Raw genomic sequence first — 24827 nt, forward strand, 5'->3', positions numbered from 1 at the left:
CAAAGAATCTATTATTAATTGTCTAGTAACTGCAAAAGTATGCACTTTGGTGTTTAAACATATCCTACTAAACTTAGAACAAAACTTCTTAAAAATACTAGCAAAGATACTGCAGCAATTGCAGATGATTATAGATCAATGTGATTTTATTTGCATCATCAAACTAAACCTGTGCAGTGGGAACCTGTTGTAGCTTAAATATTTTGAGTTTTCCCATGAGGTTGAAATTCTTCAAAGTGGAAAAACTTTGTCACCTGGTGTTTTATGACGATAATAAAAAAAATGCTCGAACCTCGGTCTTCAGCTTGCTTCCTTAGCAGGCTGTGCACATACCATACAATTCATCGGTAGCAATATTTCTCTTGGTTGTGTTTGTGATGCTTCTGTTTCTGAAGAGTATTTTCAAGCTGCCAAGCACAACTTTATTGTTTTTTAATTGAAGCTGCTATAGTAAATGTTTGGTTTCATTTTGAGTAATGTGGCAGGTCTCTGTCTGAATAAATGAAAAAAGAATCCAAGAGTACGAAAAGATGATGCAATCTGGACTCCCTTGTAGATTCCTACAGGCCAGCCTACTGCCTTCTGTGTCCTGGTTCCACACTTCCACATTGCCCTTATTTGGCAAACTGGCAGCCGTCAATTCACACACCATGATGGAAGCACATCACTCTAAACCTCCAGTTGCTGTCAATGCAGTATTAAATGTACTTCCCACATGAATATATATAATTGTTCAACTACACTTCCTTCATAAAGTCATACAGAACAGAAACAGACCCTTTATTACAATCGGTCAATGCTGAACATAATCCCAAACTAAACTAGTCCCACCTGCCTGCACTTGCCCCAACCATTTTTTATTTATGTACTTATTTAAGTATTTTATAAATGTTGTAACTGTGCCCACATCCACCATTTCCTCTGGAAGTTCATTCCACACGTGAATCATGCTCCATGTAAAGAAAAAATCCCCTCCTAGCTTATGAAATCTTTTCCTCTCACCTTAAAAACATGCCTCCTAATTTTGTAAACCCTCATCCCAGGGAAAAAGGCATCCGCTATTCTCTTTATCTTTTTCGCTCATGATTTTATAAACCTCTGAGGTCACCCCCAAACCTCCTTCGCTCCAGTGAAAGAAGCCCCAGCCTATTTAGCCTTTCTTTATAACTCAAACCATCCATTCTTGGCAACACCTTGGTAAATCTCTTCTGAACCCTCTCTAACTTGATAATAATCATAACAGGATGACTAGAACTGGACACAGTAGTCCAAAAGAGGCCTCACCAATGTCCTGTATAACTTCAACGTAATGTTCCAACTCCTTTAATCAAAGGTCTGAGCAATGAAGGGAAGTGTATTATGTTATGGACTAGGCAGACCACTCAAAACATTTTTAATCAGGCAGCCCAGACCATAACTTTGCAATTTGTTTCGGTAAGTGTACAGTGAAAATTACTTGGAGTAAGTTAGCTAGGTTGACAACCAGGTTTTAAAACAGACAGAAATTTATTCACAAAATTACAATGAAACACAAAGAACAGAGTAAAGAACCCCTACAGTACTCAGTCTATCCAAACTATGCTTAGTTATGCTGTTCCGAATATATGCAACATTACCTTCTTGAAAGCAAACCTTCTTGAAAAACAGTATAAATGGAACAAATGCTTACAGGTTGAAGTTAGAAGGGGAAAGAGAGAGAGAGTGAGTGAGTCTGTTTTCACACAGCTCACTGTTGAACACCTAACTAGTTCTGGACTGAACTGTACTGCTGCTAGAGAGCTGACCACTCCCCTTTCATTATACAGGTCACTTCTAAAACATGACCACATTGTGCTGAAACCTCATCTATTTACATATAAACAAAAAGGCCTCTCAATACTCTTTTATCTCTGTACTAAACCAGTCTTAATCGACATCAGGAGATGTTTACGACTTCTCTGAAAAAATCCAAGGACACGGTATCCTTGCGAAAAGGAACAGCTTTTAGAAAAATAGGATCAGCTTTGTGACAGCCCCATTAAAAAAATGAACCATCTATATCAAAAGAAGGCTTAATTTGTACAACCCTTCTAAAACAAACTGGTTAATCGTCTAAAACACACATACAGTGTACTAACTATACACATGAAAACATGCAAAACCATATGCAAATTCAGGCCACAGCACACCCATCATCAAACGCCCCAGTATCTCATTCGAGTCTTGATAGTGCATCGGCAATCGCGTTTCCATAACCTGCGACGTGCACAATTGTCAAATTAAATGGCTGCAACACCAAGCTCCATGTAAACAGTCTGGTATTTTTGTCCTTAACATTTTTCACAAATGTCAATGGGTTGGTTATGATCAGTGTATATGATTGTCTCAGATGCATTGCTGGTAATATAAACACTGAAATGTTGCAATGATCAAGCTCAAAGTCTCTTTCTCCACTTTTGAATATTTCTGTTGATGAACGTCAACTTGCTGGAAAAATACCCAATGGGTCTTTCTATGCCCTCGTCATCCTCCTGCAGGAGCATCGCACTGAAACCCACATTGCTGGAATCGATAACCACCTTGAAAGGCTTTGTGTAATCCATTGTGGCTAATACTGGGGCAGTGGTTAACACAGTTTTTAGGCTGTCAAATGTTTTTTGACCGTCAGCTGTCCATTGAAACTTCTTGCCCTTTTTTAACAATTTGGTGAGTGGAGCAGCCACATTACTAAAGTTTGGCACAAACTTTTGGTAAAATTCACTCAATCCCAGGAACCATAGTACTTTTTTGTCGGCGGTGTGGGAAATTCCCCAATTACTTTAGTTTTTGCATCCCATGGGGCCATTTGTCCATATCCAATAATATGGCCCAGGAAGGTGACTTGGGCTGTGGCAAATACCCTTTTAGCTAGATTTACCACCAAGCCTGCCTTCCGAAGTCAATCGAACAAGTCCAATAAATGCTGTAAATGTTCCTTCCATTATTGACTAAAAATCACTAGGTATTCCGGATATGCCACACAGTTGGGCAATCCAGCTATGACCTTATTAGTCAGTGTCTGAAATGTGGCTGGAGTGTTTTTCGTACCAAATGGCATGACTTTGAATTGATATGGTCCATTTGGCATTACAAAAACCAAAATTGCTTTTGCTCTCTCTGAGTAGCCTCTGAGCATATCCAATTGAGGAATGTTAAGTTGCTTGTCCCACTTTTTTGGCACAGTTCTCCAACCGTGGAATTGGATAGACATCGGTCTTTGTAATGGCGTTGATTTTGCGATAGTCCACACATAGCCATTGGGTACCCTTTGGTTTTGGTACCATGACTATGAGTGAGCTCTAGTCAGTATAACTCACTTTGATTATGCCTTCTTGGAGCATGCGCTCTATCTCCCTCAGCCTGTGCCAACTTTAGAGGGTTATACCTATCAGGATATTGCTTAATCAGAACACGATATCTCCTATACCTACATCATGCATAATTAGGTTAATACTTCATGGTTTATTTCCGCACATCTCCCCATATGATAGTAATAACTCTTTGAGGTCATTTTGATTTTCTTATGAAAGGTAACTCAATAATTTATCCCAATTTTTGACAGCTTCCTCATTGTCCAATTTGATTTGAAGTATGTCCACTTCAGAATCCCCTGAACTTGGATCTTCCTTCTGTGCTGTAATCATTAACATCTTTCCCTCTTGCTTTCCTTCCCTATCAAAATACCTTTTGAGCATATTCACATGACACACTCTGTTAGATTTCTTCCTGTCTAAAGTCCTTAGCAAGTAGTTCACTTCACTCAGTTTCTTCTCAATTTGATAAGGCCCACTTAAACCTTGCTTTTCAAGACTCACCTGTCACTGGAATTAACCTTATACCCAATAGCAAAATTGCTAATTTGTGATTTCTTATCTGTCTCCTGTTTCATTGTAAGCTGTGATACTTCTAAATGCTGTCCAGCCAATCTCCAGCTCTATTTAATTGTTTTCTAAAATTTGACATATCATCCAAATGGGTGGTTTCTGAATTCTGACTTATTAATTTCTCCTTAATCAATTTTAACTTCTTACTTCATGACCAAAAATTAATGCAAGTGGACTGAATTTGGTCGATTCATTCGGTGCATCTCTGATTAAAAAAGTACAAACAGAACTCCCTTATCCCAATCATCTGGAAAATGCTGACCCTAAGCCCTCAACATGGTCTTTAGTGTTTGATGCCATCTCTCTCGCATTCCCTGTGATTCCGGATGGTATGTATGAGATTTGAATTGCTTTATTCCCAAGTTAGCCATAACGTCCATGAATAGTTTGGATGTGATGTTTGATCCTTGTCTGACTAGATCTCTATTGGCAGTCTGTATCTAGTCAAAAATTTAAGTAGTTCTTCTACAATCCTTTTAGCTGTGATGTTGCATAATGGGATTACCTCTGGAAATCTAGTCGATAGATCCATTATTATTAATAAATAACATCCATTATTCCCACTTTTTGTTTGAGGTAGGGGACCTATGCAATCAATCAAGACTCTTGTGAAATACTGGAATAGATATTAAAGGTGCAGGTTTTGTTAGTGCCTGTGGTTTTCCGATTAGCTGCTATGTATGACACATCAGTCAAAATTCAACTGCATCCTTGTGTAGTCCAGGCCAGCAAAAATGTCTTTTCCTCACCCCTAAATTACCTCCAAGTGGTAACTCAGCCACTCACAGCACCTCATTTCTATACCCTACTGGCAAAACAATTTGATGAATCTCTGCCTATGTCTCATCTGCTTGAATGTGTGATGGTCTCCATTTCCTCATTAAGACATCATTTGTTAAGTAATAACATGCAAGAATGCATTCACACTCCTCTGTAAATGCCTTTTGATATAACTGTTTTAAGTTCTCATCTTTCTGCTGTAACTCAATCAGCTTAGCAAAGCTAAAGATGACTGCATGCTTACCTATTTGCTCTTGCTCTGTGCCACTTTTCTGATCAAAAAAGGTTTCTGATAAAGCTGTGTCAACTTCCTTATCTGTATTGATTAAGGAGGAAATGTCCGATTTGCTTATCTGTGTCTTTTGATCTCTCTTGCTTCAACTTGTGCCTCTGTGATCTTGTAACCACACAATCAGGGAAAATTCCTGGAAAAACATTCTTCATTTCTTCAGTTGCCTGTGTCTCCACTGGCTTTTCAATTAGATTAGGCAGCATGCCTACCAGTGAATCAGCTATATCATTTGAAAAGACAACTTGTATTCATGGAGATGAGAGTTTGTCCAGTACTCCTACCACAAATTCTCCACTCTTCTCTGGACTCTGTAGCCTTAATTTACATAATTGAGCAATTTTTGTCTCACCATGAATTCCTGTTACCAATACCTTTTCTGGCAGTAGACCCTCAGGAGTACATTTCTCCTCATCCCTCAGCACTACAGACTGAGAGGATCCTGTGTCCTTTAATAGTGTAATCTCCTTACCTACTACTCCTGGCCTTTGTGAATAATCTTTATCCTTGCATGAATATTTTTTAAGCAAATCGGACATTTCCTCCTTAATCAACCTCTGATCGCCTTGTACACTCTGAGGCAGTTGTCTAACTTCCCTTGTGCCTTTTGTTACTAGTCCAACAAAACCTCCAGGCTTGTCTGGTTTTCCTATATCCTTTCTCCAAGCCCACCAGTACTGTGGCCCACTGTATTACAATGAAAACATCAGAGCTTTTTGACTTCTTTGTCCCTCTCAAGGGTTTCTTCTTTACTCTGTGGTAAATTATCCTTACGATCTTCACTGGGATCTACCTTTTCCTTTCCACGTGAGGATTTCTCTTTGCCCCAATTCCTACCCCTCATGGACCGAAATTGATTCTGGAAGCCAAACCAAGTTTTATGGACCAGCTCATAATCATCAGCCCCTCCAGCTGCTAACCTTGCTGCTTCAACTCTTTGCTCTTCCACATGAGTTTGCACTAATTCAGAGTGAATTTTTGAATTCCTCCAAAATAATTACCTCTCTATATGTTTGCTTGATTTTTAAAACTCTTATCCATCTATCAAAATTACTCTGTTTGTTCCTTTCAAACTCAATATAGGTTTGACCAGGATCCTTCCTTAGATTCCTGAACAGTTGTCTATAGACTTCTGGTACAAGCTCATATGCACTTAAAATGTCTTTTTTTACCTCCTCGTACTTCCCAGATACCTCCTCTGATAATGATACAAATACCTCACTAGCCCTAACTATGCGTTTCATTTGGATCAACAAAACCCACATTGCCACTGGCTATTGCATTTGTTTAGCCACCTTCTCATCAACTTTAGGTTTGAACATACTTAAACAGTTTCTTACTAGGCTTCTGACTCCCAGGGGCTTGCTCACCCTGACTCTCTTCCTCACTGAGCCTACCCTCACCCTTTATCCCCAGCCTTTTAAGCTGACTTTCCTTTTTAAGTGTAAGTTTGGAAGTTCAAAAGCTGTCTCTTTTTCTTTCTCTGCTCTCTGTTTCCCTCTCTTCTGCTGCACTCCCTTTTTCTCTCTGTTCTGCTGCTCTCTCTTTCCCTCTCTTCTGCTTTTAATCATAACTCAAACTGTTTCATTTCCACTGCCCTTTCCTTTTCTCTTCCCTCTAACTCAAGCTGCTTCATTTGCAATTGAATTCTTGCTGTCTCTATCGATTCTGATGCTTTCTTCAGCAAGTTTAAATGCTGAGCCACTACTGTAATTCTCCTCACAAAAGCAACCAGTTCCAATTCCAGCATCTCTGCTAATTCCTGCAGCTTGGTCTTATTCACCTTTTGCAAAATTTCCGAAGTCACTGTATCCACATCCAGAAAACTCCTGGCAACTGCGAGCCCCATTACTATCCCAAGCTTTGTCTCCCAACCAAACAACAACCGAAATAACTAGCACCCACCACTCGCTGTTTAAAATCCCAGACGAGCCCCCAGTCTGTTATGGACTAGGCCAGACTACTCAAAACATTCTTAACAGGTAGCCCAGACCATAACTTTGCAATTTGTTTCAGTAACTGTACAGTGAAAATTACCCGGAGTAAGTTTGCAAGGTTGACTACCGGGTTTTAAAATAGACAGAAATTTATTCACAAAATTACACAATGAAACATGAAGAACAGAATAAAGAAACCCTACAGAACTCAGTTCTATCCAAGCTAGACTTAATTATGCTCTTCCAAATATACAAAACAGTCCCAATAAGTAAACCCTCTTGAAAAACAGTATAAATGGAACAAATGCTTACATTTTGAAGTTAGAAGGACAGGAGAGAGAGAGAGCCTGTTTTCACACCGCTCAATTTTGAACTCCTATTTTGAACTGAAGTTGCTGCTAGAGAGCTAACCACTCCCTTTTCATTATACAAGTCACTTCTAAAACATGACCACTTTGGCCTGAAGTCTCATCTATTTACATATAAACAAAAAGTCTCTCGATACCCTTTTATCTCTGTACCAAATAAGTCTAATCAACACCAAGAGATGTTTCCGACCTTCTGAAAAGGCCAAGGACACAGTATCCTTGAGAAAATGAACAGCTTTTAGCAAAAAGGGACCAGCTTTGTGACAATTAAAATGCTTTCTTATCCATTCGACCATTCTCAATCGTTGCTGACAAAATATCTCTGTGTATAACACTACCTATGATGATACTATGGCTTGAAGAGAGGTATTTTGTTTTTTATTATGAAGCAAGGTTGAGGTGATGAATTGTCTGCCTAAAATCAATAAACAACTTGTGAATTTCTTAAAAATTAGAACAAACAGTCCGAATGGATTGAGTCAAGCTCCCACAATACCAGGAATTTTAGTTTTAGCTTTCTGTAGTTGCTAGAGTCTTGAAGCTGGATGTGCAAGCTCTTTTCCTCTCTCTCAGCTATTAAGCTGGAGTTCTTGCTGCTAGAATTGTATGTGAGACAATCTATTTTACTGAATTTGGCTTTGTCAAGGGTGTGTTTTTGGGATGTTACTATATATTATTAAACATTTCAGTAGTTAGTTAAGCCAATTTTCTTTTTTTATTTTATCTAGTGTAGTGTAACAATATAGTATGTTTTGTTTAACGTTTAGTTTGACCAAACGAATTGTATCCGGAATACAAAGTCTTATAGTTACCTTGAAAATAACAAGAAGTTAGGCTCCGGGCTATCTTCTGAATATATTTTGAGGGGGTTTGGTCTGATCCACAGCACTATCCAAATGTGTACCAATGTACTAACAAACTAAACCACAGTTGTAAATTTGGTTTTTGCAAAATAACTTTCAAAAATTTAAATGGTGTAGTGTTTAGTTTGTGATTCTCCATCATATAGTCATACTTTTTATATAGAATAAAATATAAATTCTGAATTCATGATTGGGTATCACATTCCAGTATATTAATGCTATTCTGGTAAGGACCATCAGTGAATTAATCTCAGTGCAACTTGGAAATTTTCTGTTTTCCTTGCACAAGGGTATGATTTGTTTTGAAATGTGTAAATAGTGTGCAGCATCTTTTCTCCTGTGTTTTTTTGAACAACAGTCTACAAAATGAAAATAATTGCTTCAAACAGCAGGATTTATTTCTTGTTCTATGCGGATGATGGTCTCTCTTATATACAGTAGAGAACTAAATCTGGTCAGCTCATAATGGAAGCCTTGTGGATTGAGCACTTGCCTTTTAGAGTACTTTATTGATATTTCTTTATCCTTGTCTTAGCAACAACATTGCTGTCTTCCTCAAAGGCTTGTCAGGGTATCAAAACTTCCATTTTGTCACAGGAAGAAATTGAAATTAACTTGGCTATTTTCTAAATCTCTCCAACTTGCAGGAAATTAAATTCACTTTTGAACAATGTTTTAAATAGGATATTTTTAAATACTATTTCTTTAGTCTGGTGTTTTCAAAAACAAAAAGAAAAATTGCCACTTTCCATGATCCTACAAATGAATGTTGTGGTTGGGCAGGAAGCAATTAGATGTACATGTAACAATTTTACCTCCATACAAATTTATTAAGTCATCACTCTAATTAATGGAAATCATAAACTTTTATTTAATCATGTAAAATAATAGTAACTGTAGGCACACATTTGCAAGATATAATTACTACAACAATTTAGAAATATAATTTGCATACATACAAAAGCTAGACGAAGACATTAGACAGTAATATATAACTGACGCAGTCAATAAACGTACAGACTTGTGCAACAAACACAGAAGACATACAAAAATGGATTCATACACTGGCAGTTGCATAAGCAACCTCACAAATATGAAAATACTGTACTTAACAAAAATGAACATAGCTGTGTGCACTGTAAAGAGCATTTGATGATCTCTTTAATGTGCAACAAATCCCAAGTACATTTTATGAATGACTGGAATGCTGTGAAATCATAATCAGCACAAGATAATGTTATATTAGTTTATCAGCCATCATTCTGACAATTTGATCTAAAGCCAATTTATTAGTCCCAGTTTATACTCAGCTTTTCTATGTGTCTGGTTCTCATATTGTGGGAAGTTTTGTCGATAACCCAATATGAAGAAATATTTTAATTCGCACTGGACAGTGCAAGCTATTCAATTACAGGCACTTTTCCCTGGGCTGACTAAAGGAATAATGGTTCATAGTCCCATTACTGATGGAAGGGCATCAATATAAATGACAGACAAAAAAAACCCTCACATTTTAATGTCAAAAAAAAGGCAAATATTATGATTCACAACTATCTTCTCATAGACATAGAGTTATACAACACAGAAACACACCCTTTGGTCCAACTTGTCCATGCCAACCAGATATCCTAAATTAATCTAGTCCCATTTGCCAGCACTTGGCCCATATCCTTCTAAATCCTTCCTATTCATATACCCATTCAGATGCCTTTAAATGTTGTAATTGTACCAGCCTCCCACTTCCACTGGCAGTTCATCCCACATGTGCACCACCCTTTGTGTGGAAATATTGGCCCTTAGGTCCCTTTTAAATCTTTCCTCTCTCACCCTAAACCTATCCCCTTCAGTTCTGGACGATTACCTGGAACTGTTTAACTGTGTGATCAGTGGGTAAAAATAATATACATTCGCCATGACTACTTGTGTTTGTACCGTCTCTTACAAGGTGATTCAAGGATATTGATCTGTTTATCCTTATCATAACTGGATAATGTACTTGAGCCTACTTATCATTCAATTCTTTGATCAAAGTACTTTACTCCTGTTTGTACATGGAGATGTTCACAGCTAGTTCACTTAAATGATAATATGTTGCTGTTGAGGGATTTTTGGCTTTCTTTCCAGGATATGTTTGCTGCCTAAATTGTACGAGAATTTGGTTTGCAGGAAAAAAAGACAATTCCAAAATTAACCACCCTCTGCATCAAGCAATTTCTTATTAGCCATAAATATGATGGTGCCCCCGGCTGTTGACCCCACCCCTGCAATGGGAAAAGATCTGCTCCACCACTGTCATAAAGGAATTTGTGCCTTTTTTGTGGATGGTTTGGTCTGGCTCATTGTGCCCTGAATGGTGGAAGTGGTTAACCAAGCTGTCGAGGCAGATTTGGGCAACAGGAGTAAGATCAATTGGAATTTAATTCAGCAAAAAGGATTACTTAAACTTAACCAAGGTAGGAAGGGCAGAGGCAGTTTCATCACAATCACAGCAGAATGTTTTCAGGTGTTTTAACATTGAATTAATTCGCAGGCCACCCAATGGAGTGTTTTGCACTGTATATAATATTTAGAATTTTTCAAATGTGCTTACAATCAATATTCATCATCATTGAATACTTTTGAGGAAGTGTTAGATACATTCCTAACTAACAAGGGTGTCTAGTTATTAGTAGTAGGCTGGAATATAGAGTCGAGGCCACAAACAGCTCAGCAATGATGTTACTGAATGCTAAAGCAGGCTATTGAAGCCGACTGATCCATTCCTATCCAAATCTGTGTGTTCTTATTCAGTTTATTGTTTTAATGGGCTCATTCATCTTCTGGGTCTCAATTTAATTAGATTCTTAGCTAATGATTTTCAATTCAACAACACAATCCAGTAAATAATTTATTAAATGACAAAACCCCTCAACAAAACCATTTCACATTAAGAGAACATATATACATTCAATTTCAGATGTGGATCACTTTTGAGTGTCTTGTTTAATGCAGGATTGTTCTTACTTTGTCTTAGTAAAAAAAATTCTATTTTAAAATATTTTTCATCTTACTGTGTTGTTAACTGGTTTCTTTTGGCAGAAGCAATACCAGGGGAGACTGTAGCCAAATTGTTCAATCCTCTCTGGCTGTACAATGAAATAATAAGCAGCTGAGAAGAAAAAGTCAAAATCATTGTTGCTGTAGGGAAATCAATCTGTTTTCCTTTGTTACAATCAATACTTTCAATTCATCTACCTCAGGACAAAATAATTTGGTCTGGTCATTTTTTTAAAAATGAAATTTTAAATATTTACATTTATAGCAGTTCACATTTGTCTGCGAATAGTGTTTTGATTAGAAGAAACTTAATCTGCATGGTCAGATGCAGCAGAAATGTGCCATCATTTTACGTAACTATAGGAAAATAACTGCGAATCGGTCTCACTTCAGAACTGAGCAAACAACATCACAGAGAGTATAAGACATGAACTCTGATTCAAACAATAGTCAATTAATGTCTTGTTAATTGATTGAATTATGTAGCAGTGGCTTTTTAAGAGAATTGTGATGAATCTTGCTAGAACAATTATGCAAATGACTGATGATGCCTTCTAAAATGTCTAGGTATAACACATTTTATTTCATGACCCAATGTAAAGTGATAACTGCAAGGTAAATGGTCTTGTAGATTTCCTTTCTTTGCAGTAGAAATCTTCACCTAACATAGAATTGGACTTCTATATCAAAAGGGAAGTTTTTCTTTTGCATTGAGTAATTCGTCTCTCTTTCTACGAAGCTGGATTAATTACAATGAATTTAATTTCCATCAAAACATGACCAAGCATACGTTACTCAACTACCATGGGCAACTTTATAAGCTCAGAACAACAGCTGTAGTATCATAGTCCTGAAAGAAGTAAGTAGGTTGGTTAAAAATGCCACACACATTGATGTGTATCAAAATTTAGCAGCTCAGTCATCAGATATGTGAAGACAAAGGATTATACTACCACCTGGATGTAGTTTGAATTACAACAATCTTGTCAGTGGATGTTCAATTAATTTTCAATGCTTTCAAGTTGCTACTTGACTACAATGTCCAGGGTAACCATCGCATTAATTTTGAACAACAGTAGAGCAGTGAAACAGACCAACTCATTCATGCCGACCAGATATCCTAACCTAATCTAGTCTCCTTTGCCAGCATTTGGTCCATATCCCTCTGAAATTTTTCCTATTCTGACAGTCCAGGGAAAACAGCCCCAGCCTATAGTTCAAATCCTTATACAGCTTTTCTGAACTCTTACAACATCCTTCCAATAGAAAGGAGACCAGAATTGCACACACTATTCCAAAAGTGGCCTAACCAATGTCCTGTACAGCTGCAACATGACCTCCCAATTCCTGTCACTCAATGCTCTTACGTGAGTACTTAACAGAGTCTTGAAGCTTCAAATATAAAAATGTAAGTATGAAATGGTTTATAAAAATTACGATCAATATTTTAAATGATTTGTTTTGAATGTTGTATTACAAAAATCAGTTTTTGCTATTCCAGCTACCTCTTCCTTTTGGTCACTTTATTTCCCATTTATCTGCAGTTTTTTTAAAATATAAAAGCAATGATTAATATTTAAATACAGCATATAATGGATAAGGCACCCTGAACATAGATGTGAAGTCTTCCATCAAATACATCAAAAATCAGGTTCATGACTACACTTGGACTAAAAGTCAACAATTTTCACTTTTGAACAAATACACAAGCCAATTACAATGACTTCATGTAACCTTTAACAACCAAACCAAACTCCATCTTATGTTAAAACTAAATTTCTAATTATCTTTGAAATGTTGCTTTGGCAGCTTGGTCATAAAAAATTCTGATGTTGTAATTCAACAATAAATTGCTTGACTATAATTACAATACCAATTGCTTCAAAATACACAAAATACATCATTTTAGGACATAGCAACAGTCTCCAGTCACTGGTACTCATTTATTATAAAAACAATGTGTAGCATAATAATTTGGGGTTTGAGTTTGACCTCTCAAATATCATTGACTGATCTGAGCAGTCAGTCCAAGAAGGTAAGACCCATCATGGTTATATCAAACAGAATTCAGGTGGATACCAGAATTAGGAGTTTCATTTTCGTCAACTTCTGGAGTGATACTTCTTAACAATCGCTGTTAAAAAAACAAGTTTTAAGTATGTTATTACATATAATTTATTTGGTATACAATTAAAAGACATTCTTTGAATCAACATTGTGTAAAATACACAAATTACTGATTCATACTTATAAAACAAGAAAATCAGCTTTCTTATACTGTCATGAAATTATAATGGAATACAAGCTGTAATAGCACAATAATGTAATCTACAATAGTGCTGTTTTAATTTTACAGAAGTGTCTGCCTGACAACAGTCCAATAAAAACTGCAACCATTCTGCACACACTAAACTTTTAGAAAAGCACCACATCCTGTAATGTGTCTGTTGCGTTGTTCACAAGCCAAAACATTTATTTCTCCATCATGAAATATAGTTACAAATTGGTATGGTTCTCTGGGCCAAGTATGGATGGTCAGTAAATGTAGTCATGTCTACATCCCTTGACTGAATATAAAAGAAAATATGCCTTGTCAAATTGCTTCAAAAACTAAATGTTTGTAACAAGTTTTAAGAGTATAACCTAAAATTATTGGGTGTAATAAACTGTACACGCCAATTCTTCCCAACAGTGGAGAAATGAATAGCTATCTGTGATACTGAACCACACAGATCAGAAATTTGCCTTAATTCTTAGACAGTCAATTAGGTGCTTGAAATGGTCTTCAAATTGTCCCCATAGGCATGGGGAGTTGAAAAAAGTTGATTGTAATCCAGTGGCAGTAGAATGTATGAGCTGTTTGCCAATGCTGGTTGAGGACAGAATTAACTAGACTGGTTAAGTAGACACTTCAGCATGGTATCTTAGGCACAGTACTTTCAGTGGAACATCACTCTAATGTCCATTAACTCCTTTTGAGGAAAAAGCACGATTGCTGTGAATGCTAAAGGAAAGAAGTGGGATCAATGATTCATGAAAATTTGTAACAATCACTTACAATATTTACATATTTCATTTGTCTAATGGGCATAACTATTTCATGACATGATCATTTTATTGACTATGAAGCTAGGTTCTTTGTATGTAACTATTAAACCATTAGTCTGAGTGGGATTTATTTGTTGAGGTGAACAACCAAATTGCTGCGGTTTTAATTGAAGGAGGAAAGCAAAAAATTATCAAGCCAGACCATCACCAAGATTTTAGCTGAGAGTTTTTGGACCCCACTGTCCAGCTCAAATGAGCATCAGATGCCTGCACTACGTGAGAAAGCTGATCAGCTGTGACTGTGCCAGGCTTATTATCCAAGTAAAGATGCTTCGAGGGTTCCCAAAGCAAACACTGATGAAGCAAACGATAGCCTCCAAAGACAAAGAGACAGAGGGCAGGTAGACCTGTAATTTGTTCATATGTATCTGTGAAAATAGCCCAGCAATTGGATGAAATCAGGGATCCAGCATGCTAGTGGGCTGTGAGAAATTTCCTGGCTAGTTGCCTCTGTGCCTGTTCCAATTAAGGCTTAATAATTCGGTTCCATGCTAGTAGGCCTGGAATGGGCCTTAAAACTGTAGTGATGACTCAAAGTCAGGAGTCTAGCAACTGGATTAAAACAACACCGAAGGTCTAGATTAGAGTGGTGCTGGAAAAGCACAGGTCAGGCAGCATCCGAGGAGCAGGGAAAATCAACGTTTCGGGCAAAAGCCCTTCATCAGGGATTTTACCTAAAACAACATCCAAGGCAAGTGCACAATACCAATCCCTCAGGATGTTCCCTATTTCAGTATTTGGTCTGTGCTAGGTCCATTCATTTCAGCCAGGATGTTGGTTCTGGTAGTTCAATTTTTGTTCCTGAGTTGCTTTAGTCTTTCAGGGGGACGCGGCTTTCACAGCTAAGGTCAGCATTTGTTACACGTCCCTAATTTCCTTAAGCAGCTTCCAGGCCATTTCATAGGGCAGTTAAAAGTCAACTAAATTTCTGGGTGTCTAAGGTGTATTTTAGGCCAAACTGGATAAGAAAGGCAGGTTTCTTTTCCTAAAGGAAATTAGCAAACCAAATGGTTTTTATAACAATGATTGTTCGTGGTCACAGCCATCATTACTGGGATTAACTTTATATTCCAGGTTTATTAATTGAATTGAAACAGCACCAGCTGCTGTGACAGTGTCTGAAATTGTCACTAGAGCATTAGCCTGGGCCTCCGCTGTCTCTCCCTCTTTCCCTGGAATGGAATAATTAGCTCATGTTTCTGCTTCTTAAAGCATTCCAGCCACTCTTTCCAGAATGATCTATACTATTTGAGTAAGAGCAGCAATGGGTTCAGATTTTTACTGCGTACAAAACTTGGTGCCATGCAGCACTCTGGGCTTTGAACTTTTAACTTTATTTTTCAGTTACTACATTTGATTAGGTTCATACTGAAGTCCTGAAATTGTGAAGGACAGGCAATTCAGAGCTCCCACTGACTGAGTCCCCGTCTCACAATTATGGGGCTACCAAGAATGTAAAATGGGTAAGCTATTGCAAAGTGTTTAATGCCCGTGGAGCTTTTACCCCAGAATTTAAAAAAAACTATTCTGCAAAGCAGATGAGAAAATTGGCAGAAAACGAATAGGAAGCTAGATACAAATTCCTTCTACACTTAAACAATGAGGAGATATCAAACACACTTCTGAAAATAAACAAATGAATCAGCAAGCAAGCATTTCAAACAGCCGGTCAATCTGTGACACTTGCATAGTTCCCTTGGAATAATCTGAACATTGTTTGCTTTCCAGGGTCTTGTCCCCACTAGTCACTCAAACTGAATGTGAAGACTCACTTGAACATCTGCCACATACCTGTTTAAATGTTCCTGGAGTAATTATAATTTTGTAAACCATGTAGGATGGAACACAGATAAATGTTGAAGTACCAATGCAGTAGCCAACTACTGTAGTCCAATAGGGATATGAATAACTAAAGAGCTTAAGTTCTAGAGGGGTTGACAGGAAACTGCCAATGATGAACTGTTGAAAAATAGGACAGCTGTTGTTAACAGAAAGAGAGAAACAATCAAATACAGATTTACAACAAATTGTATCTATCCTTTTTCAGTGATGCCAAAGAGTTGTTTATTGAAAAGTTTGATAATGCTATGAAGCATTCTCACAGTTAGAGTTGAGTAAAGTATCATCTGTTTAAATATGGCTACAGACACATTTAATTTGCATTTAATTCCCAGATCAGATATAACATGGGTTAGATAGTCACTTAGGACAGAGTTGCCCTAAGTCTTCCAATTTCTCCAAATTCAAAAGATACTTTGTCACAACAGTCCAGCAGTACACTAAATTTCCTTGTTCAACACTTCTCCCTTTTATTTATTTCCAAATTGAGTTTCTTTAGAAAACTCAGCAAGCTTGCACAATGTTCTGTTCTTTTTGAATACTTTGAGTAATGATTTGTAGTAAAGTATATTAAACTTTAAAGAATATTTAACATAATTTTCTGTTTATAATTATTTACATTTAGTGTCAATGTCATTCCACTATCAAGAATATGTCCTTGCTATGGACAAAAATTGACCACCAATTTTTCTGAAAGGAGATTGGCAATGCAGAACTTGAATGTCGCTTTAAAAAAACTTTTACCAAAGCTTTTCACTTAGCATGTTCCTTCAGATATTTGTGATGGGCAGAATACAGATTGTACTCAACCAACCTAAGCTTGTTAAATCCAAAACAAATACCATCTGTTGGATATCATTCCATAAATAGGTAGCATATGCTAAATAATCTTAAGCATGCATCAATGAATAATTTAGGATGATCAGTTGAGCTCAGTGTAGCTCATTTATTCTTGCTTGAAGCTTACACAAAGACCTGTTCCCTGCAAACAAAAGGAATATGTTCAAGTCTTGCACTTTTAAAAAATCTTACATGGGAGCACAGACAGCTGGTAACTTGTTGCTTCCTTTTGAGCAATAGTTAACTATTGTTTTCTCCTGTAGTATTTCTTTAATTTGTCCTGATAAGAACAAAATGAAAAGCTTCAGCAACATATCTCCATTTTCAGCAATAATTTATTTTTTTCCTCACAAGACCTCCTAAAAATGGTACAAGAGTCCATGACCATTACTCATTCAGGCATCGGTATGTTGGATACAAATCACAGCAACAGTTCATGTTAAATGGTGTAAGGATGGTATTGCTTGTTGCTCAGATTTATTGGAACCAATGCCCATTTGAACTGAAATATAAATGTATGCACATACACAATTTGCTTTGTTTCTATGAATATTAATTTGATAGGACTTCTATATTTCCACCCAATGGATGTAGCCTTTCATGAACTATGAACTTTAGCAGACCTAACCTGTGATACACAATGAGTTAACTTCAACAAAATATTTCACAATGTAACATTGCAGTTACAAAAATAATGTACTTGGCTTAGTAGTAAATTAATTTTATTATGGTTGTGGTATTTAGATAATGCATTGATGGGACAGCTTGGGATCTAAAACCATTATCAACAGATTGTCAAGTGGCTTTATTTAATGGGTTCATTCAAGTTAAATATCTATTCTTGAGTCTGCCAAATAAATCTTGTTCTGAAATATTCCCTTCCAAGATATTTGACCTGATTTTTAAACATTTTCTTGCTCTTAATTTTATGCATTCACAGTTTAAATGAGAAAAAACTTGAGCCAACACAACTGCAATTCAGGCTAAGGTGGAGATATTAATTGAAATAAGCTGCGATTTTGTTCCAAGTTGCAGTGTCATAGGTGTAGGGTCTATGAAGTAAAAATCAAGCTGTATTGAAATAGATACTTTCAATTCCAGTAGTTAAAGAGTGAGCATTTTCAACAAACCATTTCTTTAAATGATGAATAGCAATTGCATCATTAAAGGAACATGTTGGGAGATTTTAATGAATTTGAGGATCCAAAGGCAGTTACTGTATCAATTAATAATAGTAACCCACAAGGATTAGCTTTGTGTGCAATTCGTCAAATCAGTTTTGCCTATGTTGCAAGGTGCTGGCATTCCTCCAAAGCTGTTTCACTGATGTTAATACTTGAGTTTAAATATATATATTAAAAAAAATCACCAGGAAAAGATCCAAACAGAGATGCTGATAAAAATCTTTATTGGAAGATTTTATAAGTTTGCCATGGAAATATCAATAACATTTTAACTTCCAATTTCTGCTTTCCACTTTTGTATTAAGTAACAAAGGTGGTCTTTGACACCTCCGTAAAGGAGAAGTTACCATAGTTCCAGATAGCCATGAGGCTGCTCTCTCAGTAGAGAGAGTTTAACCTGACGGTCACCACACCTCAGGTGAGGGAACAGGTTAAGAAGGGGGTAACCTCGGCTGATGTGGGAATTGAATCCACACTGTTAATGTCATTCTGCAAAGCAAACCAGGTGTCCAGTCAAATGAACTAACTGACCACCAGCTTTGGGTGGGGTTACAGACTATAATGTACCTTTCTGATACTAATTAAATTTCTAACCTACCAAAATCACCATGCTATTTGGGGAATAATACTTCCACAAGACTATTTTTCACATTAAATCAGTTTAAGTCCCACTAATACCTCATCCTTCTGTCAAACTGAAAGTGATCCACATGGGGAAGAAGTCTGGTATTTGCTTATAACAGAAAGAGCTGATATTTATGGAGGCTCCTGTCACAACCTCAAGGCATCCTTTTTCTTCATGATCAGAAAATAATTTTATTGATGCACAGTTCCTAATGGAATATAGGGGAAAGCCACTGCTCATTTGTACTTAGAAAAGTGTGACAAACAAAAATGAGGTAAATGCTGAGAGAACCTGGCATGGGCCCGGTGCTGGCATAGTCAAAATTAGAGTGGTGCTGGAAAAGCACAGCAAATCAGGCAGCATCCGAGGAGCAGGAAAGTCAACGTTTTGAGCAAAAGCCCTGGTTTGACACTGCTGGTTAAGGGGCAAATAGTGGCCTGGGAAAACTTCCTGCTCTCCTTTCAAATTATTACAGGTATCTTTAATGTCAGTTTGGTGCTATCATTAATAACATTCTCAATGCTCCATGAGAGGATTTGCATAGTAAAATCAGGCTGAGTCAGCACAGCTTTGTCAAGGGTGGTAATGCCTGACAAATCTGTTAGAAGTCTTTAGAGGGCATAACAAGCACATTAACAAAGGAGAGTCAGTGGTTGTGATCTGTTGGTTTTCCAGAAGGCCTTTAACAAGGTGCCACACAGGAGGCTACTAAATAAGGTATCAGCCTATGGCATTAGGGGCAAGATACTGGCAGGGATACAGGATTGGCTAACAGGCAGAATTCTTTTTCAGAATGGCAGCTGGTGACTAGTGGAGTTCCCAGGTGTCAGTGTTGGGACCATAACTAGTCATGTTATGGATTAACAACCCAGTTAAGGAACTGAAGACAATGTTGCCAAGTTTTCAGACGACACGTAGATAACTGGAGGGCCAGGTAGTTTGAGGAAGCTGCAGAAGGACTTGAACAGGCAAGGAGAGTGAGCAAAGAAGTGGCAGGTGGAATACATCGTGGGAAAAGTGGAAGATTATGTACTTAGGTAGGAAAAATAGAGGTTTGGACTATTTTACAAATGGGGAAAGGCTTCAGAAAACTGAAGCACAAAGGTTCTTAGGATTCAGGATTCTCTTAAGGATAACATGCAGCTTTAGTTGGCAGTCAGGAAGGCAAATGCAATGTTAGCATTCATTTCAAGAATACAAAAACAGAGATGACTTGCTGAGGCAGCATAAGGCTCCCGTCAGACACATTCAGAATATTGAGGACAGTTTTGGGCACTGTATCTAATGAAGGATGTGCTGGCCTTGGAGGGGCTCCAGCAGAGAACGATCCTGGGGATGAAAGCTTGTTACGTGAGGAGCAGTTGAGGATTCTGGGTCGGTACTTGATGGAGGTTAGAAGGATGAGAGGGGGATCTGATTGAAACTTACACAACACTGACAGCCTTGGATAGAGTAGACATTTCCTCAAGTAGGAGAGACTCGGACAAGAGGGCACAACCTCAGAGTGAAGGGGCAACCCTTTAGAACTGGGATGTGGAGGAACTTTTTCAGCCAGAGAGCGGTGAGTCTGTAGAACTCATTGCCACAAACGTTTGTGGAGGTCAGATCACTCAGTATATTTCAGGTAGAGATAGACAGGTTTGTGTTTAGTACGGGGATCAAGGGTTATCGGGCGAAGGCAGGAGAATGAGATTGAGAAACATATCAGCCATAACCAAATGGCAGAGCAGATTTGTTGGGCCAAATGATTTAATTCTGCTCCTACATCTTATGGTCTTGAGACCTTATTTTAATAGACAAGCAAACGTTAATAGTGTACCATAACTGAAGGGTGACACTTAAAATATTCTTTGACACTTTACAGGAAATCTATAATGCCATGGCTATCAATATAAAGGCTTTGATTCACAGTAATTAATTGCTTTACTTAATATACCTTTAATTAACAGAAAATTGAGAAATTAATGAAGTTGAAATGCATGTGAATGCAGAGTATAGTAAATAAGATTGGGGAAATTACAGGTACAGATTGCCATGTGAAAATATGATGTTATAGTGATAACAAACATCTGACTCAAGGAACTGCAAGACTGGATGGTAAATAAATTGAATAACTGGAATAAAATTAGTAATCACATGGGTTGATTAGGAAGGGCTAGCCTTAGGGGAAATTGAGTTTTTGAAGAGGTCAATAGAAAGGGTCAATGCTGTTGATATAGAATGTATGGATTCTCAAAGAGCATTTGATATAGTGACACACAAATGTGGCATGAGAGAAGACATTTTCACACAAGTGGTCCCAGTCTAGAATGCACTGCCTGGAAGTGTGGGAGAAGCAAGCTTAATCGAAGCATTCAATAAGGTACTGGATGTTTATTTAGATAGAAACAATGTGCAAGGGTATGGGGAAAAGGCAGATGAATGCTGTTCAGTCAGAATGCTGGTTGGAAAGTTAGTGCAAATGCAAAGCATGGCTTACTTCTGCACCCTAACAATTTAGAGATTTTGTGGCAAGGAACAGTGAGAAAATATCAAAAGTCTTCCAATCAAAGAGTTCTATCTTTGAGTATCTAAGCTCTCCAAAGGCTGTTTGATTTGTAAAGGTCAGTAAATTTCTTTACAGGGATTGTGTATTGAAGCACATTTTAACACTGATATTCCATCTTGGGTCCATCCAAAGGAGATGAAAGGGCCTTTATATCTTACATGAAATAAATCATTTCAATCCCAATGGACACACAGTAAACATCTGCTTTTACATTTACAAATCGGAATGTTTGTTCAATATGACAGTACTGCACAGAAACAGAAAGATCACCTTGATCAAGTACAGGGTATATTATTGAAGCTCAGAATTTGTGTTATTCCTTCAATGCTAATGCAAATGTTTATGTGATCGCTGTTACACCCATATTGTCAGTTTCCTGTGCCTTGAAATGAGTGCCCCATCTTTAATTAGTACTAGATACAAATCAGTAACAAGTTGTTGAAAAACTGCCATCAAGGCTAATCTTACCAGTAGGAAAAGTGGACTAATCGCAAACCAGCATATCTGCCAGTACCAGCCAGGGCTAAAACCAAGCATTTCTTTAACATCCCTGCAGAAACGTTTCATTCCTAAAGTAATAAGACCAGAATGGAAAATGAATAGGAATTAATTCAAACAAACGGAAGCTCTATATACAGCAGTTCTTTAGTGATGCGTTCTCTCTTGGTAATCCAATATGAGAGTGCAACAACTGATTTTTTTTTAATCAAAAGATCTTCCTAGTCCATCTCCTTATGGGGGTCAAAACCAAGTGAAGTTTTCAGGTGGAGATTACAGGATGGGGCACATGCAAGTTATGCAAATGTAACTTGGTCACTAAACATATATAACTTTGATTTTACGTTGTTCTTCATAATTAATTATCAAAACATCCTGCATCATTCTCGCACTTAAAAAGGTCCCAATTCAACAAAGGTGCTGGTAAGTAAAAAAGACACTGACATAAAGTTAATGTTGCGGGGATGACCAAAACTTTGATCAAAGTGATGGATTTTAACGTGGCTCTTGGAAGATGATGGAGTAGTCGGGAGGCTTGACTTTGTTTGGTGGATCATATATGTTTTCCTGATACCTGTGCTGAAGTTCATTTGTCATCAATTTCCACTTATTTAAAATAACCTGTGTTTAGCTTATCTAGAATGTTTATTCTATGTTTCTAATTTAGCCATCTCCCTAGCTCTTCTTTTAAGGCTGCATTGCTCAAGCTGTGATTTGGAGACACCTGATGAAGGAGCAGCGCTCCGAAAGCTAGTGCTTCCAAATAAACCTGTTGGATTATAACCTGGTGTTGTGTGATTTTTAACTTTGCTCAAGCTGATATGCAATTTACATAACAGAAAGAAGACATTTGGTCCAACTGGTCCAAACAGCACGGTGGCTCAGTAGTTAGTACTGCTACCTCACAGCAGCAGGGACCTAGGTTCATTTCCTGCCTTGAGCAACTGTCAGTGCGGAGTTTGCACATTCTCCCCACCGTCTGTGTGGGTTTCCTCCGGATGCTCTGGTTTCCTCCCACAATCCAAAGATGCGCAGGTTAGGTGAATTGGCCATGCTAAATTTCCCATAGTATTCGGTGTAGGGGAAATGGGTCTGGATGGATTACTCTTCTGAGGGTTGGTGTGGATTTGTTGGGCCAAAGGGCCTGTTTCCACACTGTAGGGGAATCTAATCTAAACTAGTATTTATACTTCACATAAAACGTCCTCCCACTCTTCATCCATCCCTATCAATATATCCTATAAACCTTTTTTCTTTAACTAGTTTCCTCCTAATGCATCTATGCTTTTTGCCTCAAGTGCGATATAGAAAGACAGCTGCAAATGTGTTGCTGGTTAAAGCACAGCAGGTTAGGCAGCATCCAAGGAATAGGAAATTCGACGTTTCAGGCATAAGCCCTTCATGATTCCTGATGAAGGGCTTATGCCCGAAACGTCGAATTTCCTATTCCTTGGATGCTGCCTAACCTGCTGTGCTTTAACCAGCAACACATTTGCAGCTGTGATCTCCAGCATCTGCAGACCTCATTTTTTACCCTTTATAGAAAAACAGGAACAGAAGTGAGCCATTCAAATTATCTGCCCTGCTATCCTATACCATCATAGATAATCAAACATTTTCAATGCAATGCTTCCCAATTGCCATAATCCTCTCTATATGCCATTAGTCATCAGAAATCTATAAATCTCTACCTTAAACATACTCAAACACTGAGGTTCCACAGCCCTCTGGCATGAAGAAACCCAAAGGTTCACAGCCCTCCGAGTACAAAACAAACTCCCATCTCGGGTCTAAGTGGCACCCCCTTTATTTTTATGTTTTTCTAGATGTACAACTGGCAGAAACATCTTCCCTGAGTCTATCCAATTATGTATTTTGTAGGTTTCAATCTAATCACATCTTATTCTTCAAAACCCTAAAGAATAAATGCTAGGCTTGCTGAATCTCTCTTCACAGGACAATCCCGTCATCCCAAGAACAAGTTTGATGAACCTCCATTGCAGTTCCTCTCTGCCAATAACATCTTTCCGGAGTTAAGGAGGCTAAAACTGCCCACATACTTCAGGTGTAGGCTAACCAAGCTCCGATACAATTGAAGCATTACAAATATTCATTCTTAACACACTTTGGTTAAAGGAGTGCATCTTGAGGTCCTTTTTGGACTCCTTACTCATGATCATATATGTGCTTCCTAGTTTGGGATTCTTCATAAATAGTAACATCTTTGCTAAGGCTTCACTTACAGTTCTTCACTATCACATCAATATTATACTTGGGATTGCTCGTAACAGGCTTTTCTATCAGATCCTTTATCGCGGGCGTAGATAATTTTGTTCCCTGGCTACCAAACTGATCATTTTAAGCATAATCTGATCAACATATTGTAAAATCTCAGCAAAAGAAACATGATGAAAGGATACGTTTTTAAAAAGGACAATCCATTAAAGCCATTTAGGTTCTGAACATCGTGTGCTCCTCAAATGTACAATGATGAGAAATATGTTCAGCAATCTATCTTACTGAATTCAAGTTCCTCCAATGTTGCACATGATTCTTCAGTGTAAATTCACTTACCGTAAAACCAAGACACTGCTATTGATTCTAGAAAAACAACAGCAATGATAGCAGCTCCAGTAGCGTATTCTTCAAAAAATTTCACCACAAATGCTCCACCCTGAAATAGCAGAAATGTATGACCATTATTCATCATTTCAAAACAATTATGAGGTGTGGGCATCACTGGCAAGTCTAGCACTTGTTGCCCATTTCCAGTTCCCCTTGAACTGAATAACCACCATGTGAAATGGCAGAGTAAGTTAAGAGCCATTGTTGTGAGTCTAGAGTCTTAAATTGGGTTAAAATGGCAGGTTTCCTCCCAGAGTAGTGAACCGAATTTTAACAACAACTTTGCTAAAACTAGCTTTCAATTCCAGATTTTATTAATTTAATTTAAATGTCACCAAGATGGTGTCCCCACAGCATTAACCTGGACTTGGTTACTACATTATTC

The 24827-nt window shown here is 37.7% G+C and overlaps 1 protein-coding gene across 5 annotated transcripts in view; it reads right to left on the reverse strand.

Moving 5' to 3' along the window:
• Window positions 1–9045: 9045 nt before the first annotated feature.
• Window positions 9046–24827, reverse strand: part of LOC132830530 (sodium-dependent serotonin transporter-like) — a 63037-nt gene continuing 47255 nt past the window's right edge. For 2 of the 5 annotated variants that reach the window (XM_060848296.1, XM_060848295.1), the window contains 4 exons: window positions 24392–24491; window positions 21788–21888; window positions 16075–16242; window positions 9046–13309 (listed from right to left, as the gene is read on the reverse strand). In XM_060848296.1, the coding sequence (XP_060704279.1) occupies window positions 13232–13309; window positions 16075–16242; window positions 21788–21888; window positions 24392–24491 (447 nt within the window). In that variant the 3' untranslated portion in view covers window positions 9046–13231. Of the gene's footprint in view, window positions 13310–16074; window positions 16262–17154; window positions 17243–21787; window positions 21889–24391; window positions 24492–24827 lie in introns of those variants that run through there. The other 3 variants (XR_009646381.1, XM_060848297.1, XM_060848298.1) reach the window with 3 other exon arrangements.

This window comes from Hemiscyllium ocellatum, chromosome 31, assembly GCF_020745735.1.
Source record: "Hemiscyllium ocellatum isolate sHemOce1 chromosome 31, sHemOce1.pat.X.cur, whole genome shotgun sequence".
NCBI classification, from domain to species: domain Eukaryota; kingdom Metazoa; phylum Chordata; class Chondrichthyes; order Orectolobiformes; family Hemiscylliidae; genus Hemiscyllium; species Hemiscyllium ocellatum.